The sequence below is a fragment of the Sciurus carolinensis genome, chromosome 1 (assembly GCF_902686445.1).
Source record: "Sciurus carolinensis chromosome 1, mSciCar1.2, whole genome shotgun sequence".
Classification (NCBI taxonomy): Eukaryota; Metazoa; Chordata; class Mammalia; order Rodentia; family Sciuridae; genus Sciurus; species Sciurus carolinensis.
The window spans coordinates 158926596-158942869 of record NC_062213.1 but is presented as its reverse complement, the minus strand read 5'-3'; the positions used below and the strand labels follow the sequence as shown (position 1 = coordinate 158942869).

The 16274-nt window shown below is 49.1% G+C and overlaps 1 protein-coding gene across 6 annotated transcripts in view; it reads right to left on the bottom strand.

Annotated features, from left to right (window-relative positions):
• Kank4 (KN motif and ankyrin repeat domains 4) overlaps positions 1-16274 on the bottom strand; it is an 89706-nt gene that overhangs the window by 38082 nt on the left and 35350 nt on the right. For 3 of the 6 annotated variants that reach the window (XR_007104840.1, XM_047523639.1, XM_047523635.1), the window contains exons 2-4: positions 11247-11332; positions 2675-4591; positions 1309-1420 (exon numbers count right to left, since the gene is read on the bottom strand). Coding sequence is in view for 5 of the 6 variants with exons in the window: in XM_047523639.1 (XP_047379595.1) it covers positions 1309-1420; positions 2675-4591; positions 11247-11262 (2045 nt within the window). In the remaining variant the exon portion in view is untranslated. Of the gene's footprint in view, positions 1-1308; positions 1421-2674; positions 4592-11246; positions 11333-13057; positions 13184-15709; positions 15801-16104; positions 16140-16274 lie in introns of those variants that run through there. The other 3 variants (XM_047523638.1, XM_047523636.1, XM_047523637.1) reach the window with 3 other exon arrangements.

The following is a 16274-nucleotide window of genomic DNA, read 5'->3' as shown; positions in this document are numbered from 1 at the left end:
GGCGTCTGAGCTGGGGAGCAGTGCGACCTACATTAGGCTTGGAGATTAGGCCGAGTCTCCCCTCTGCACGTGAACTGTGAAAGCTCAAAACAAAAATGGTTTCTTCAAGGGCCAGAGGGTCGCACACCAGTGGAAGTGGGAGCAGCAACCCCCCGACACCCCGTTTCGTCATTTCCGACATTTCCCTCACAGAAACTGCAACGATGCCACCCCGTCTGCATCTAGTGTTCTGTGTGACTTAAATTTGCAGGGATCCCCTTTCTTCTGGGCAGTCTCCTGAGGCACCACCTGCTGGGCTTCCACAGCGCCTGGTGCTTCCCTGTCTGGTAGAACTTGGCACATCAGCATTTCCTCCTTGCTTCTTGACTTATCTGTGAGCTAAAGGTAAGGTCCATGATCTACTTGGCTTTTTATTTTATCCCCACCACCTAGCATATTATTGGCATTTAATAAACACAGAATGAGAGATTTAGGAAATACGGTCATGTGCTTAGTGACATCACAGATGTCTTGGTTTGTGTAAGCACTTTGTGATGTCCCATAGTGACAAAAACCACCTAATGCTGCATTTCTCAGCAGTATCCCCAGTTGTTAGGTGACATGCAACTGTAACTTCCTTCTTCCTTCCTTTTGGCACTGGGGAATGAACCCAGGGGCACTTTACCACTGAGCTATATCCCCAGTCCTTTAAAAAAAATCTTTTATTTTAAGACAGGGTCTCACTTAGTTGCTGAGGGTCTCACTAAGATGCCGAGGCTGGCCTCAAACTTGCAATCCTCCTGCTTCAGCCTCATGAGTCATTGGGTTTATAGGTGTGTGCCACCTTGCCCAGCTGCATGACTGTATTCTAAATTCAGTATTCAAGGTCCTAGACTATAAAAGGCTTGGTTCATGTTCTATATCAACAGACTGGTTCTTTCTCTTCATTCCCTCAAACTTGGGTTTGGTTTGCAGTAAGGAGAAAAATTTTAAACTGATACAGTTGTACTAGTTTCAGTGTCATGGTTCAGGTTAAAGACGTTCCTCAAAGGGCCCACATACCCCCACACTCCCATAAACCACCCAGAGTCCTGGCCCTGGGAGAGACCAAAGCCAAGATATATTAAAAGCAGAGGTTTTAACAAACCAGCACATCTGGCAAGGAGCCAAACATGTGCAAACCCGACATGGAGTTTTAAAGGGCCTTGGGGATTAATTCCCTTGCAGAAGAACAAAAACCAGATGCTTCCCCCTAGAAAAGAGAGCACGGAGGACAAGAGCAGGAGAGGTGGCAGGGAAGGCAGTCCGAGCTTCACAGGTGATGCTTACCCACCGTTAACCCCAACAAACTGAAGGTTCTTTTTGGTCCCATTACCTCCTGCACGGAAGCCATAGTCTTTCTTTTTCATTATGGATTTAAGGCTGGTCGGCGGGGAGATCTCTAGGTAGACACAACATCACAGGTTAGAATGATCTTGGAGTAGCCAAACCAGGGCTTTTTCCTTTAAGGGGATACAGGTTGCAGGTGTGTGAAAAGGCAGAAAGAGAGACCCAATAATGCAAATCAAAAGTTTTGGGGACTTTGGGCGGGAAGTCTGGCTTTCTGGTGACTTGTCAGTAGAATGGTCCCTGCTCATGATGTCTCTCTGTGTGGATGAGAGTAGAGTGACTGGAGCATTCTGTCAGGGCACCACGTGGGCAGATGTCACTGTTGTCCCTATCTTGTGGCTAGGAAATCTGAGACTCAGGCTTCCTTGGGGAATGGCAGAGCAGGGTAGAACTCAGGTCTCTGGACTCATGGTCCAGCACCCATCTCTGCTCAAGAGCATCTCAGCAGTCCTTCCTGGCTCAGGTGCATGTTGACACTTGTGGGGGTAGTGATGACACTGGATTCATGGCAGACACATGAGCAAGGGCACAACCCCATGCTGTGCTCAGTGGCATGGGAGGCATTTCCCAAGGGACAAGACAAGATAATGCCAAAATGAGACAGCAGCCAACTTGACCTGCGGCAGGAAGCAGACTTGCATGCTGCGCACTGAGCAAAGCATGGATGGCTCCCCTTTCCTCAAGAGGGAAGCACGTGTGATCTGTCAGGAGAGGCAGATCTGCTCTGGCCCATGCGAGCATCTCCCCCTCCCCGCCGCCCCACGCACACACACAGGAAATACTCGGTGAACCATCCCCATCTCTGTGTGATGTTCATCCAAAACCAGGCTAGAGAAAACCTCTGATGTGGGAGGACCGGGAGGAGCGGCAGGAATGCCAGAGCCCAGGAAGCGGGCAGGGAAGCGGAGGGGAGCACACGGGGCAGGACCGCCCTTGGCCTAGACTTCGCCTTTGTGTGATGCACTGAGCACGGCCCCTCTGGGTAGCTCGGTGCTGCAGGCACGTGGCTTGGGAAAGGGAGCGTGGGCTGGATTTCAACCCCTACTTGCCCTCCCTGGCTGGCATCTTTGTGGCTGGCACTGTCTGTACAGCTGTATGTGGTGGCCCTGCAGTCAGACTCAAACCTACGGCAAGACAAGAGTGGAGGTATGGCCCCATGGTTACACAGATCAGTTTTTTATTCCACTAGGTTCCTGGAGGTGCTAAAAATCTTTTTAAAAACAGACTCATGTAACCAAAACCCCTTTTCCCCTGGATTTGTCACAAATAGAAGAAAAGGTTCCCTGCCTTGGGCACCAGTATTTACCGGCTGGAGGGGAGGAGGGCGGGGCTGCAGGCCCCTGCGGTGGAGCCTGGGCTGAGTAGGCAGAGAGCAGCTGGTTGAGGGAGCTGAGTAGCTGGCTCTGGATGCTGCTGAGCTTGGAGGCAGGCTGCCTGATGGCGCTGGCCAGCTCCGGGTACCCATGCTCCAGGCAGCTCCACTGCTCCTGCAGGAGCTCCTGGATCTTCTTCACATATTGCCCAATGGTGGCATCTGTTGGTGAGCTTGGTGGCCTTCCTGAGCGCTCCTTCCCTGGGAGCTCCTCCCTGGTCCCTGGGGCAGCCTCTCTGTCACTGCTCCATGAAGAACCTCCTGCTGCCCTGGCCAGGCCCTCGGCTCCTGCCTGCAGGCCTCCCTCCTGCTCCGAGCCTGCTTCTTCAATCCTGAGTTCAGTGGAGAGAGAGCAATGTAAAGGGGAGGCAAGGACCTTCTCGGGTCCCTGTGGCAGTGAGAGCTGGGGTGGTCGTACAGGTTCTGCCAGTCTCTGACCCCCTTGACTGTGACTATTTTGCCCCCATAGGAAGCCATTCGCCTCTCTCCTGGTCCCTCGGTTTTCAGAGTCTGTGATGCTCAGAAGGTTGACCCCGATGCTCTTGTCACATGATTCCCCTGGGAAGAGCCCATGGGGAGGGTCAGTGTTCACCATGGCATCAGTCTGGCCCTGGGCATCTCTGGACGTCTCTTGGCTAAGCTTCTCTTCTAATCGGGCTACAGTGCACTCTAGCTCTCGAATCCTCAGCTCCCTGGTCTTGATTTCCTCTTCCTGCTGCTGAAGGGCAGCTCTGACCTGGGTCAGTTCCTTGGTTCTTCCAGACAATTCACCCTCAAGGGCTGAGACCTGCTGCTTCAGGTCGGAGATGCTGTTGGGGTCGGCCAGGGCAAGGCCCAGGCTTTCCTCAGTTACCCTGATGCCGATGCTTCTCACGTCCAACTCGATGGGCGGCGGAGGTGGGATCTCACTGATGTTGAGCTCGATTTCCTCCAGAGGGAGCTCATTCTCAGGGATGGGAGATGGCAGAGGCGGAGGGCTGGGGGTCGAGGAGCCAGGTGTGAGCACCACCTCCGCATCTCTGGTTTGGGGTTTGTCTTCCACATCCTCTACAACTACAAGTGCATTCTGGAATGAGGAAGGAGGACCTGGGAGAAACAGGTGATTTGGAGCCTTCGCTTCACCCGCTGCAGGCTCAGCCCCGTCCTGGACTAGCTCTGGAATCCCTGGCACCAGGTCTCCCAACTCCCTGACTGTCAGTTGGGCTGATGCTCGTGGGCTGGAGCTGTGAAAACCTGCAAATCCTTCCGCCGGCCCAAAGGTGCCATCCCAGACACTGTCGTCTCCCTGAAGAGGAGGGAAGGCAGGAGGTACTGGGGGACCCGTGCTTAGGCTTGGCTCCTCTGAGGCCCTGTTTTGCAGCAGAGTGGCTGGCATGCTTGATGCTCTCAAAAGCTGGGGCCGCCCACTCCCAGAGGTGAGCTCAGCTTCCTCTGGAGCAGCAGCCTCCAACTGCCTGGAGGCCTCCGCCAACAGCGCCTTCCTGTGATAGCTCACCTCGCCCCCGCTGGCTGAGGCATGGGGCGGATCACCCAGCGCCAGTGACTGGGTTTGCTCCTGCGTCCTGAGCAACACCTTCCTTGGCACCGCGGGGGACCAGTTTTGCAGGGGGAAAGCGGCATGGGGGCGAGTCCCACTGTCAGGAAGGCTGAAGTTTCGAGGCAACGTGCTAAACTTGGCCTGCTTGGCTCTTCGGTGGATAGGAATCCTTTTGATGGTGTTCCCCTTCTCAATATCGTCCACATACTTGAGGAAGTCCAGGTCTAAATGAAAGCCATATGGGGTCTCCACAGAGTAAGGGTGGCTCTTTGGAGGGTCTTTCTCTTCATCCCCCTGGGAGATCTGGTCGTTGGCTGGAAGACATAAGACATGCGGGGGGGGGGGGGGGGGGGAGAGCACAAAGTTAACAAGATTTACAGGGTGATGAAGCTGAATATCTGTGATTTTGACTTGACACTGTCACGTGAGATGTCTCCCAAATGTTCTAGACGCTAAATTGTGCTAAGAAGCTCACACAGTCTTTTTGGCTGTACTGGGAAATCATCTTATTAAAGCAATGTGTATTTAGCTAGTGCCTTCAAGGGAACAGGTACAGGGAATGATTTCTAATTTGCAATATGTCATCTCAGATGCTGCTGTGGAATCTGCCTGCAGACCAGCACAACGAAATCATCTCACACTTTTTTCTGGGTTTGAGTCACTGGACCGAAGTGCCCAGGAATTGGCGAATCAGGGGGACTAATCGGCAATTATGGATATGCAAGGTTTTGAAGGATGAGATACACAATTTTCTCAGCATTAAAAAAGAAACTTGCATTACTGACACAGATACAAGTAAATCTATCTACACCAGAGGTGTCAATGAGTTATGCCCTCCACGTTATTGAAGCTTCCTCACATGCCCGAGTCTCCAGTTATGCAAAGATCAGAGAGAACTGGAACAAGTGATTATGCATAGCTAATGCTCTTTCCCCCTGAAAACTGCTTAGTGTTTAACAAGTGATCATGCATAGCTGAATTCTGCTTTCAAACACCATGCCATGTAAGGAAATGCCACATTTTTCATAGGCTGGAAAAAAAGGCAGGGAGGGAAAAGGGCCAACAAATGTCAAAAGGGATAAAGGTGGATATCTTCCAAGAGGTGTGGGTCCTGTGGCTTTTAAGGGCAGCCTGAACTATGGAGGACCCTATGGGGAACTTTCCCAGTTACACCAAGGTGCCATTGGGCTTCTGGCAGCATCCACCTACTAGCCCCCACAGAGGCTGCTAAGAATAAGTCAGTCCTTCAACTGTTGGGATTCCTAGGGACTTGTCTCCGGGCATCCTCTTCTTCAGGTCAGAAGAAGGCCTGATTCTTTCAGCATTCCTCATGTGATACTCTTATATTCTGCTGAGCATGCTCTGAAAAAGCGGAGCTCAGAAGAGGTTCAGAATACAGATTCTGGAGCTCCATCTATGTCTCTGCTCCTCACCTTACTGCATCTCATCATCTGTAAAGTGGGAATAACGACAGGTAATATATAATCATTGTGAGGCCTAATTAATTAGTAATGAATATAAGGTGCTAACAAAATGCTTAGCACATGATAAACACTTGATACCTGCTCAGTATTATTAGTGATTATCTTTGTGGAAGACCAAAATATTGAGAACTGAGGCCCCAGGATGGAAAGCAACTCGTATGATTCACTGCTGCATATTCTGGGTCCACAAGTTCTCAGTGACTGATTCCTTGGCTCTAAAGGGAGTGGACCCTGGGTGGAAAACTACAAAGCAGCAGTAATTCAATTCACTTACCGCAGCCACTATTTATTGAGCTCCCATGTATCAGTTGCTGAGCTAGATTCCAAGGGCACAGGATGAGTCAGGTACAGCCACCCTGCCCTCAAAGGATTTATATGGTCAAGTAGGAGCAATGCCAGCAGATGCAATGCAGCAGGCTGAGGGGTACCAGTGCATGATCAAGGCGCAGTCTTCCCTAACTTGTTTTTTCGGTATCTCAAGAATTATTTTCTGAAACATGGAGGCTAATTTTGCCTTGGTGAGAGAGAGATAAAATCACAAAAGTGACATAGGACTGGGTGTTAAACGAATAACAGAAATCTACCAGGAGAATAATAGGATGAAAGACATTATAGCAGTTTATCTCCAGATGGTACCACTATTCTTACCCTCTTCAGATAAGCAAGCAAATTCCACACTGAAAGGTGGAATCTGTTCCTCCATGCCTTTGGATCTGGGCCGGACAGTGACTGCTTTGACCAAAAGAATATGGTAGAAATGGTGCTGAGAGAATTCTAAGCTTAGGTGGCAGTTTCCACCTGGGTCTCTTAGAGTGCACAGCTGGTGGGAAGTTGGCTGCTCTATAGGTCGGGCTTCCCTGAGGCTGCTAGGCTGTGAGAAAGCCCTCATAGGGAGAAAGTTCCTGCAAAGAAAGGAAGAGTGATGTCTCACCATCCCCAACTATTTCAGCCATCCTAGCCCAGATGCTAGGCAGGAGAAAAACAGTCACCAACTCAGCTGGGCATGGGTGGCACATGCCTGTAATCCCAGTAACTAGGAGGCTGAGGCAGGAGGATGGCAAGTTCAAGCCTCAGCAACTTAGTGAGACCCCATCTCAAAACAAAAATGTCAAGAGGACTGAGGATACAGATCAGTGATACACCGCCCCGAGGTCCAGTTCCCAGTACTGCTAAATAAATAAACAAACATAAATAAAAGTTACTAGCTGTCACCTGACTTCAACTACAGGAAAGGCCCCAAGTGAGGAGCACTCAGTTGAATCTGCATCAATATTAAATTATGGTGGTAAGTCACTAAGTTTCAGGGGGGTTTGTTATCCCCCAATAGATAGCCAGGACAGATATTCTAGATAGACACCAGAATGGGCAAAGACATAGAGGGGTGAAATTGTAGTGTTCCAGGGCTCTATAAATGCAGCTGATACGGCCAGAAATGAAAGTGTGGTGGAGAAGAACAAGGAGCAGAGCAAGAAAATTGGAAAGGAAGCAAGAGCCAGGTCAAGGAGCCACCTGTGTACATGCCAACGAATTTGATCTTATTCCCTAGGTAACAGGAGTCACTGAAGGGTTTTAAACAAGGGAGTCGGGGGCTGGAGTTAGCTCAGTAGTACCGTGTGAGCTCAGCATGCATGAAGCCTCCCAAGAAAAGCTTAAACATGGGAGAGATAAGGTCAAGTGTGACTTCATAAGGATCATCTTGCGGAGGTCTGTTATTATTATTCTGTGCTGCTAGGGGTTGAATCCACGACCTTGTGCATGCTAGGAAAGCACTCTACCACTGAGCGACACCCCCAGCCCTCTCAGACAACTGGAAGAAGGCTAACCCAGGGACCAGCTGGGAGAATGCTGATGTGGTCAGGGTGAGGGAAGCTAAAGGTAATGGAGGGAAAGGGACGAGATGAAAAAAGGTGCAAATGATGGTGTTGCCTGGGGCACACGGGGGGCTGGCTTTCCCCCAAGGGTGATGACACACTAGGGCTGAGCTCTTCCCATGTGCCTGCCTGATAGCTCCTTCTTCTGGCCAATGCCACATGCTAGCCAGGTGGCTGTCTGTGTTTAGGCAAGTACAGTTACCTCCGAAAACTGAAACAAAGCCAGCTGGACATAAGAAGACTGAACTCGTGAACATGGGCACAATAGAGCCTGCGCCATCATTGCTAAGCTGAGCCACAGGACGATGGGCAACTATGTCTCAACTATGCAGGGAACAGATGAGTGTTGCTGCTGACCTACACCATGGTTCCTGTTGGGTTCCAGAACTTCTGTAGCAGCTGCCTAGACTTGAGGTGGATAAGGAGCAAACACTCTTCCAGCAACTCCCCCCAAATTCCTATCACTTCCCATTCACCCACATAATTTTCCTTATACCAATTGTGTCTCCCCTCCACCCCAAAGAAGCACACTGGCCACTTCAGTAAATGAGAGCAATGTTTCCAATTACACTCAGTCATATTCTTAAGCCCATTAGTTCACTCAGAAGCCTCCAGGAGTACAAGGACAGGACAAATCAGAGAGGAGATATTTGTCTGAAGTTAAGTAGAGAGCAGATTTATGACCCAGAAAGCAAAGACGTCTCCTAAAGGAGAGTCTGCATTATTTACCCTTATTGCCTCTGTTCAGTAGAAATGCACTGATTTGCCCAGTGGCCTCTGGGACCAGATCCAAAGCACAAATACAATAATGGCATCAAGTAAGAAACAGCAGGTTCAAAGGCAGAATCTTCCACAGGGAGGCAAGGGGAACCAAAGGAGTCAGAGAGGGAGCAGTTATTATGGATGAAAGGTTTAATAGGCACTTTCTTAAATCCCTCTGTGCGTGCTCGCACACACACACACACACACACACACACACACACACACACACAGAGTCTTGCTCATGGGCCATCATGCTGCCCTGCTTGCCACCTGCCACTCTTCAGCCCTTTTCTTTCTCCCAGCACAAGAAGAATGTTGGACCCTGATGATGGAGCTTGAGCTGATACGCGGGGAGACCCAGCCTCACCGTACTCTTGTTAATTCTACCTGGTGACAGGTATGCCGGAGCTCACAATTCCAGGCATTGAACCAGGGCAAGAATTAATTAGGAGAACAGTCTCTACTCAAAATGACAGTTGGATCAGATAATCTAAACACAGCCAGGCTGGCTGGATTTGAATTCTGGCTGTCATCTCCTACCTGTGAAGTTCTAGGCAAAGTATTTCATTTCCTTAAGCCTGAATTTATCCACATATAGAGAGGAGATGATAACTCATAGGGTCATTGCAATATTAAGGTGCATGGCACATAGTAGGGACTCAACGAGCATCCTAAAGGGAGGCGTGGGTTGGGGAGGATTTGCTGAAGGTTCTCTCCCTGCTGAAGTATCTAACTCTGTGAGGACTACAGCCACAAGAGGGAATGAGAGTTCCAGAAAATAATTCTGGAGAAACAGGGAAAATGAGTTCGGGGAGAAGAAAAAAGTAAGAAACAGGAGGCTCAGAGCTACCAGGAGTTTTCTTTCTCTGAAAGCAAAGCCAGTGAGTAGATGCCTGGGAAGGACCTCAATAAAACACAGCCATCAGCCTCAGAGCCACAGACAGGCAGGAAGAAGAGGCTGGGAAGGGACAAGGTAAGGAGGGAGTGCCACAGAATCATCTTGAGGGACAAAAGGAAGTACGGCAGGTGACTAAACCAATTAGAGGCACTGAAAATGAGAAAGAAAAGTTCAAAAGTCTGTACTCAGTGTCTGGAGGAAATGGGAAAAACAGAAACAGGAGAGAAAATGGCCAAAAATAAAGCCGGAAAGAATGGGAATTAAGTCAACCTCTTCGAAAGGCCAAGGCGGCCAGGGAGGCTTTTCCTGCTGCCTTTGCTGTGTGGAGGGAGGGGTGCCTCCCGGGAGCTATTGTGGGCAATTGGTGGTGCTGAGGATGCTGATCAGGGAACAGCGAAGGGAGGTGGCAGGATGACAGGTCCCCAGGGAACTAAGGGGATTAGCTGGTGCTCTGTGGGACCACATCCAGGGACACACTGCAAAGGCAGCTCTCTGGGGAGAAAGGTAGGCTCTTGAAATACATGGCAATGCATCTGGAAAAGAGCAAGAGGTAGGGCTGCAGCCAATGTCTGCTCCCTGAGTCCTGTGCCAAGAAGGGCCACATGATGCATGGGGGATTATAGGCTCTCCAGTTTCTTTTCTTTCTTTCTTTCTTTTTTTTCTTGGTACCTGGAATTGAACTCAGGGGCACTCAACCACTAAGCCACATCCTCAGCCCATTTTTCTATTTTATTTTGAGATACAGTCTCACTGAGTTGCTTAGGGCCTCACTAATTTGCTGAGGCTGGCTTTGAACTGGTGATCCTCCTGCCTCAGCCTCCCGAGCTGCTGGGTGCCTCCCGTGGTGTGCGCCAGCATGCCTGGCTTCTCCAGTTTCTTCTCCAGTTTGGGTGATCTGGAAAGAGCATTTTCACCTGAAGTCAGGAGATCAGGGTCTAGACTATGACCTTCAACAAGTTTCCTGGGAGGGGAAGAGGGGAACATTCATGGAGACATCCACTGGGCTTGATGGTTGTTATTGAACAACTTTACATGCATCATCACATTTAGTTCTTTACCAATCCTAGCAAATAGTCTTAATATTTGCTTATAGAGGGGGTATGGTAGACAGTTTGCAGAAACAGCCACAATATTACCCCAGTTTTGGTACTGTCCAACTACCCTAACTGCAGGGTTGGCCTGTGACTGGCATTGGCCAGGAGGGCAATGGCAAATGTGGCATATACAGAGATGTGAGTATTGGTTGCACGTTGCGATGTGTCTCTCTTCTTGTGCTTGAATACTTCTGCCAACAGGTGTGAATGAGCCCCAGCTAGCCTCCTGGATGAGGAGCAACAGCTGACCAAGTCAGCCAACACCAACCGTCACTGACAGCCCAGGTGACACGGCCAACCATCAGACATGCGAGTGAGGCTGTTCTAAACTGTCCAGACCCAGTCAAGTCACCCAAAAGACCATGTGAATGTGCCCAGGCAGCTCAGATCAGGATAACGAAACTTGTGACCCAAAGAATCTTTTGAGGAATAATAAATGCCTTTAAATCACAAAAATGTTAGTGGTTTGTTACATGGCAAAGCTACCTTACCTGTAAGAGGACTGAGGCTCACAGACATTAAATGATTGAATGGAGGCACTTCCGCTACTGACTTCACATTCCTCAACTATAAATCAAAGGTAATGAGGGAGGGCACTCTGCTCCCTTCCTGATGCTCAGATGAGATGAGAAAATGCTCTGAAAATTATGCATGTCCAAATTTTATATTTTATGATTTCATTTTCATTCTCTACTCTTCTGTAGTTCACACCTGGACTACATGATTTGGGCTTCCCCACGCTGCCTGTTTAGGGAATGTCTCCTACAGCCTCTCCTAGGCTAGTCCCAGGATTTATGGTAACTATCCCATTCCAACCCAAGTGTCCCTTTAAACCGGAGAACAGAAAGCCGCCTGCCTACCCTCGGTCTTCTCCATCTTAGGGCACGCGACTCTCCGTCTCTCAGGCACTCTTCCTTCACTCAGTCTGTAAGATTCCTGGAGAGTTCTGAAAGAAAGAAGGGTAGAGAGTGGAGAGTTGAGGAAACACAGCATCCAAGAAAGTAACACCCATCCCTGCCTTTCTCCCAGGGGTGCCCCTGAGCTCACAGCCCCTGAGGCAGGACAGAAAGAGCCTGAGCACATTCCTAGAACCCAGTTCTGGTGTGTCTCTGTGGGTTGTTAGCACTGGTTGACAATGAGGGAGCATTTGGTCCAACCTCCTCATTTGGCAGATGAGGAAACTAAGGCTGAGGTGTAAAGGTCTGTCCAAGTTCTCTCAGGCTGTTAATGAAGGAGACCCAGGACGTCTCATTCCAAAAATCACCAGCTGGCATTTACCTACCCCTAACCTGATAAGAGACTTACAATGCATTTTGTGAAAAAGCTCGACTAGAATACCTGTAGATGACCTGCAGTACCCCCATCAAACACAAGACAAAGACGAGATAATTGTAAGTTCTGACAAGGGGCTGACACTTAGAGGTGATTTCTATCTGTGGGCAGAACAGGGGATCTTCCACCCAGGTGGTCAGAAGATATCAGGAACGACCCAAGCAGAGCATCGCCCTGGCTGAATTAGAGTCTCTTGAGGTTGGGTCATAAATTCTCCCCGAAGTTTTAATCCATTCCCAGGACTCTCTCTTAAAATGGTAAACAACCTCACTGCTGCCCCCATTACAATAAATCACCCAGGAAATTGGCTTTTTATGATTATAACTCCACGCACATCAGAATAATGAATTATCCGTGACACCACAGCAGTGGAAGCAGGACTGTTTCAGGAATTCCAAATTGCTTGACAATGACATCAGGAAAGGGGACCATGATGAGGTAAGGGCTGGTGGAACTGAAAGTTGAAGAGAGTGGAAAACGGAACCAATAAGTAACCAGAGAAGAAATAGATTAGGCCTGCCAAGAAAGAGAGAAATTCTGTTATAGTTTGGATGTGAGGTGTCCCCCAAAAGTTCATGTGTGAGACAACACAAAGAGAAATGTTTGAGTTATAAGAGCCTTAACCCAATCAGTGAATGAACCCCCTGATGGGATTAACTGAGTGGTAACTGAAGGCAGGTGGGGTGTGGCTGGAAGAGGTGGGTCATGGAGGCATGCCTTTGGGGTCTATATTTTGTTTCTGGTGAGTGGAGTCTCTCTCTCTCTATTTCCTGATCATCATGTGAGTTGCTTCCCTCCATCACACTCTTCCACCATGATGTTCTGCCTCACCTCAAGCCTCGAGGAATGGGGCCTGCTATCTATGGATTGAGACCTCTGAAACCGTGAGCCCTCAAATAAACTTTTCCTCCTCTACAATTGTGCTGGTCAGGTCTTTTAGTGACAGCAGCAAAAAAGCTGACTAAAACAAATTTTAAAGTTTGCCCAACAGAAAGTTTGGCATAGCCTCTTTCTGTGAGCATTCTCCCTCCAAACCCAGCGCCCCATGACCTGCCTTGACTACTCCAAACCATCTTCCAGTGCAGCTGCCTCAGGGGCCCTTCCAGGTGCAGGTCTGATGGAACCCCAAAGGGTGGAGACAGAGACACTCCTTGCAGAAGGAATGCAACACTAGCTACCTGGCTTACCTTTGAGGCAACGGCACCTGCCCAGCAAGTGCTTGAGTTTGACGGAGCTGATTCCAGAAGTTAGGGATAAGGAAAGTGAGTGTGTGGATGCTCTGGGAGCTAAGTGTGGTCAAGAAGGAGGCAGACAGTGGGGAGGCGTGGAAGGTTCTAACCTGGGGTGAGGGAGTGTGATCGGGGAAGGTTCCTTGGCAGAGGACTCGGCTGCCTCTCTCCCTCAGCCAGGCCTGCAGTCTGTGCTGGGTGATACTAGCAGTCAGGGGAGGCTTGGCAGAGTCAGGTGAAGCCTGGGGAAGAAAAGGGTGATGCTTGGCCCTTCCATCACCACAGCCTCTCCTCTTCCTCCTGGGCTTTTCTCCCTCCCACCCCATGCCATTACTGAGCCGTGGGCGTGGAGCGCTTGACATACCCAATTTATCTCTTGCAATCCTCACACCATAACCCTGAGAGGATTATTATTATTCCCATTCATCAATAAGAGAGGCTGAGGCCGAGAGAGTTGACACGCTCACTCAAGGTCACAAAACAAACAAGCATTGGAGTAGAATGTGCCTTCAAGTCTGGCCACCTCCAAGCCTGTGCTGGGAGAAGAAGTCACTTAGAAACATTTGTCCAGTCCTGTGAGGGAGCTGGTTCACAGAGGCTCCGACCAATCCTGAGTTCTCCTGAGGAGAGATGTTTCTGACTGGTGTTTCTCTACACATGGAAAGCCCTGTGGGCCTGAGGAGGCGACGTCTCTCTTACAAAGCCTCCTGGGCCAAAAGAGAGCTCTGCTTCTCCAAGGTGGACGCCAAGCACCAAGCACTCTTCCTCAGCTGGATGTTTGACTGAACAAACTCTCATCAGCCCCATGGGGACATCAGTCAGGCTGGCTGCCTTTGGCTAGAATTAGGACTTCAGCCTGTCTTATACCTAAGAGTAGGGCTACGGATAATTATTCAGCATACATTAGGTCAAATTTCACTAAAAAGAACTTTGTAGAGACCTCTAAGATTCCTCTTTGTCTTGACTTTTACTAATATTAATCATTTCAAAGCTAAAGACATTAAATGTGGTTGACACTCCAATTCCCTGAAGAAGGGACTGGGTAATTTTTCATTGTTAAGGCCTCTATAAACACAGGAAGGAAAGGAGGGAACTTTCCTGCCCACGACTCACCACTTCCACCCGCCCTCGGCCCCCTCCCACCACAGCCTTCTCGACTTTCCTCCCTGATCCCTACGGCAGACCTCTTGGAGTTTAGCTAAGGGAGATTCCTTGGAGTGGGTAGATGTTTGATGTGGTTAGGTGAGTGGAAAAGAAGAATAATTGCCACATCAACACATGCTACTTTGTTATACAGTGGAATATGAAAATAGCTTGTTGGACAGAACTCCCTATTAAAATGCAATCTTGCAACCCTCTGGAATAGTTAAGGTTCTGACATTAAACAATTTCTTCCTCATTCTGTTAAGCTCCATCCCCAATGTTAAGCACTTTTTTTTTTTTTTTTTTTTTTTTTTTTGTGGACTGGGGCTTGAACTCAGGGGCACTCAATCACTAAGCCACATCCCCAGCCCTATTTTGTATTTTATTTAGAGACAGGGTCTCACCGAGCTGCTTAGCATCTCACTGCAGCCGAGTCTGGCTTTGAACTCTCCATCCTCCTCCCTCAGCCTCCTGAGCCACTGGAATTATAGGCATGCGCAACACGGCACCAGGTGTGTTTAGCACCTTTAAAAACTTGCTGTTGTTATGTAAATTTTCATTCACATGGCCTATCCCAGGTCAAAGATCCCCAATCAGGGTCCAACCTTTCTCATTAGCTCATCATACTCTAGATTTATGTAGTTCTCTCTCTCTAGCTCTTTACTCCTAGTCATCTGTAAGCTTGCAAAGGTCAGAATTCTTGCAAGACTCATTCCTGTCCAACTCTCAGGTGTAAAATGTGGCAGGCACTCAGCACGGTTCTTAAATGAACAAATGAAAACAGGAAACAAAATGGCCTGTCTTCAAATGGTACACAAGGAAAGAAATTAACAGGTGCTAAGCACTTACTCTGGGAATCAGGTACTGGGCATAATTTCTCATTTCACCCTCACACAAACCATCTTGAGACATAGGGCCCACTTACAAATGAGGAACTAAGGCACAATGAGGCTAAGTGGACAACCCAAACTTTCCCAGTCAAACAGACACCTCGTGTGGCTCTCTCATCCACGGTGTCTTCTGGATCCTGTGGGGCAGTAAAGAAGTGGGGACTGCCCCTTCAAATCCACAGGGCTGTCACTGTCCGACGGCAATGATGGTCCTTGTGTAATTACCAGGCCATGTTAGGGACAGCTCCAAAAGGTCCACACTCCATCCCAAGAGCATGGATTTCCTAGGTCAGCCCAACGCCAGCAGCATTTACCCACACCCTCCCCCTCCCCACACTTATTCCTTTCATGATGCCATTTTCAACCTCATTTCTAACCTCAAATCCAAATAAAAAGGGATCTTCCCTTCCTTAGTCCTAAAACTGAAACCTGGTTCTGCATTTTTGTTCTCTTCAAACCCCTCTTTATTTTGCAATAATAGAAATGCTGTATTTCATCCCAGAGTAGGCTGCATGCCAAAATAAATAGCACCTTGGATTTCCTTGAAAAGAGAGCTTGGCTCAACACACAGCTTCACTGCCACGAGAATTCTTGGAGAATTCAACCTTACAAAGTCAAATATTTAGCAAGGTAGTAGACCCAGCAGCAACCCACCAATCCCTGCATAATTGCTTGCAAAGACAAAGCACCCTTTCCAAAAGAGAGAGAGAGAAAAAAAATCATCCATACCTGGGACTGATCCTGCCAAGATGATGGGAGATTCCCGCTCCCCATCCCTGGACCCCCAAGCCTCCAAGTGGAAATGTTTCCTGTGCTAAGAAGCAGGAGGCAGCTGACAGCCGCTGCTTGTCATTGGAAGGGTTGAAGCTCCTGCACTGGAGGAGGGCAGAATCTAAGAAGATCTTGCGAACCGAGTTCTCCAGTGCGCTCACTTCCCCACCCGGGAAACAGGGAGATAACTCACGCTCAATGAGGAACGCATTAACACATTCTCATTAACCCATTCCCACATTTTCCTGCAAGTGTCTTTCATTTTTGCCTGCATTGCAGCAGCTGGATCCCGAGTTTCATGAAAAAGAAAGAACAGTTGCAGTGGGGGGGGGGGATGCTTGTGTGTACATTACCTTCCTGAGCATCCTCCCCCTGCACAGCCTGGAGCGGGAAGGACTTCTCCCTCCCACAAAGCCAGCTTGGGGCTGCAGGAACGGAACGGAGCAGATTCCTGTGAGTTCAGCACAGCCGCCTGCTTCCCAGCTGTGAAAGGACTTGGTCAGGTGATCCGTGACCTTGCTGG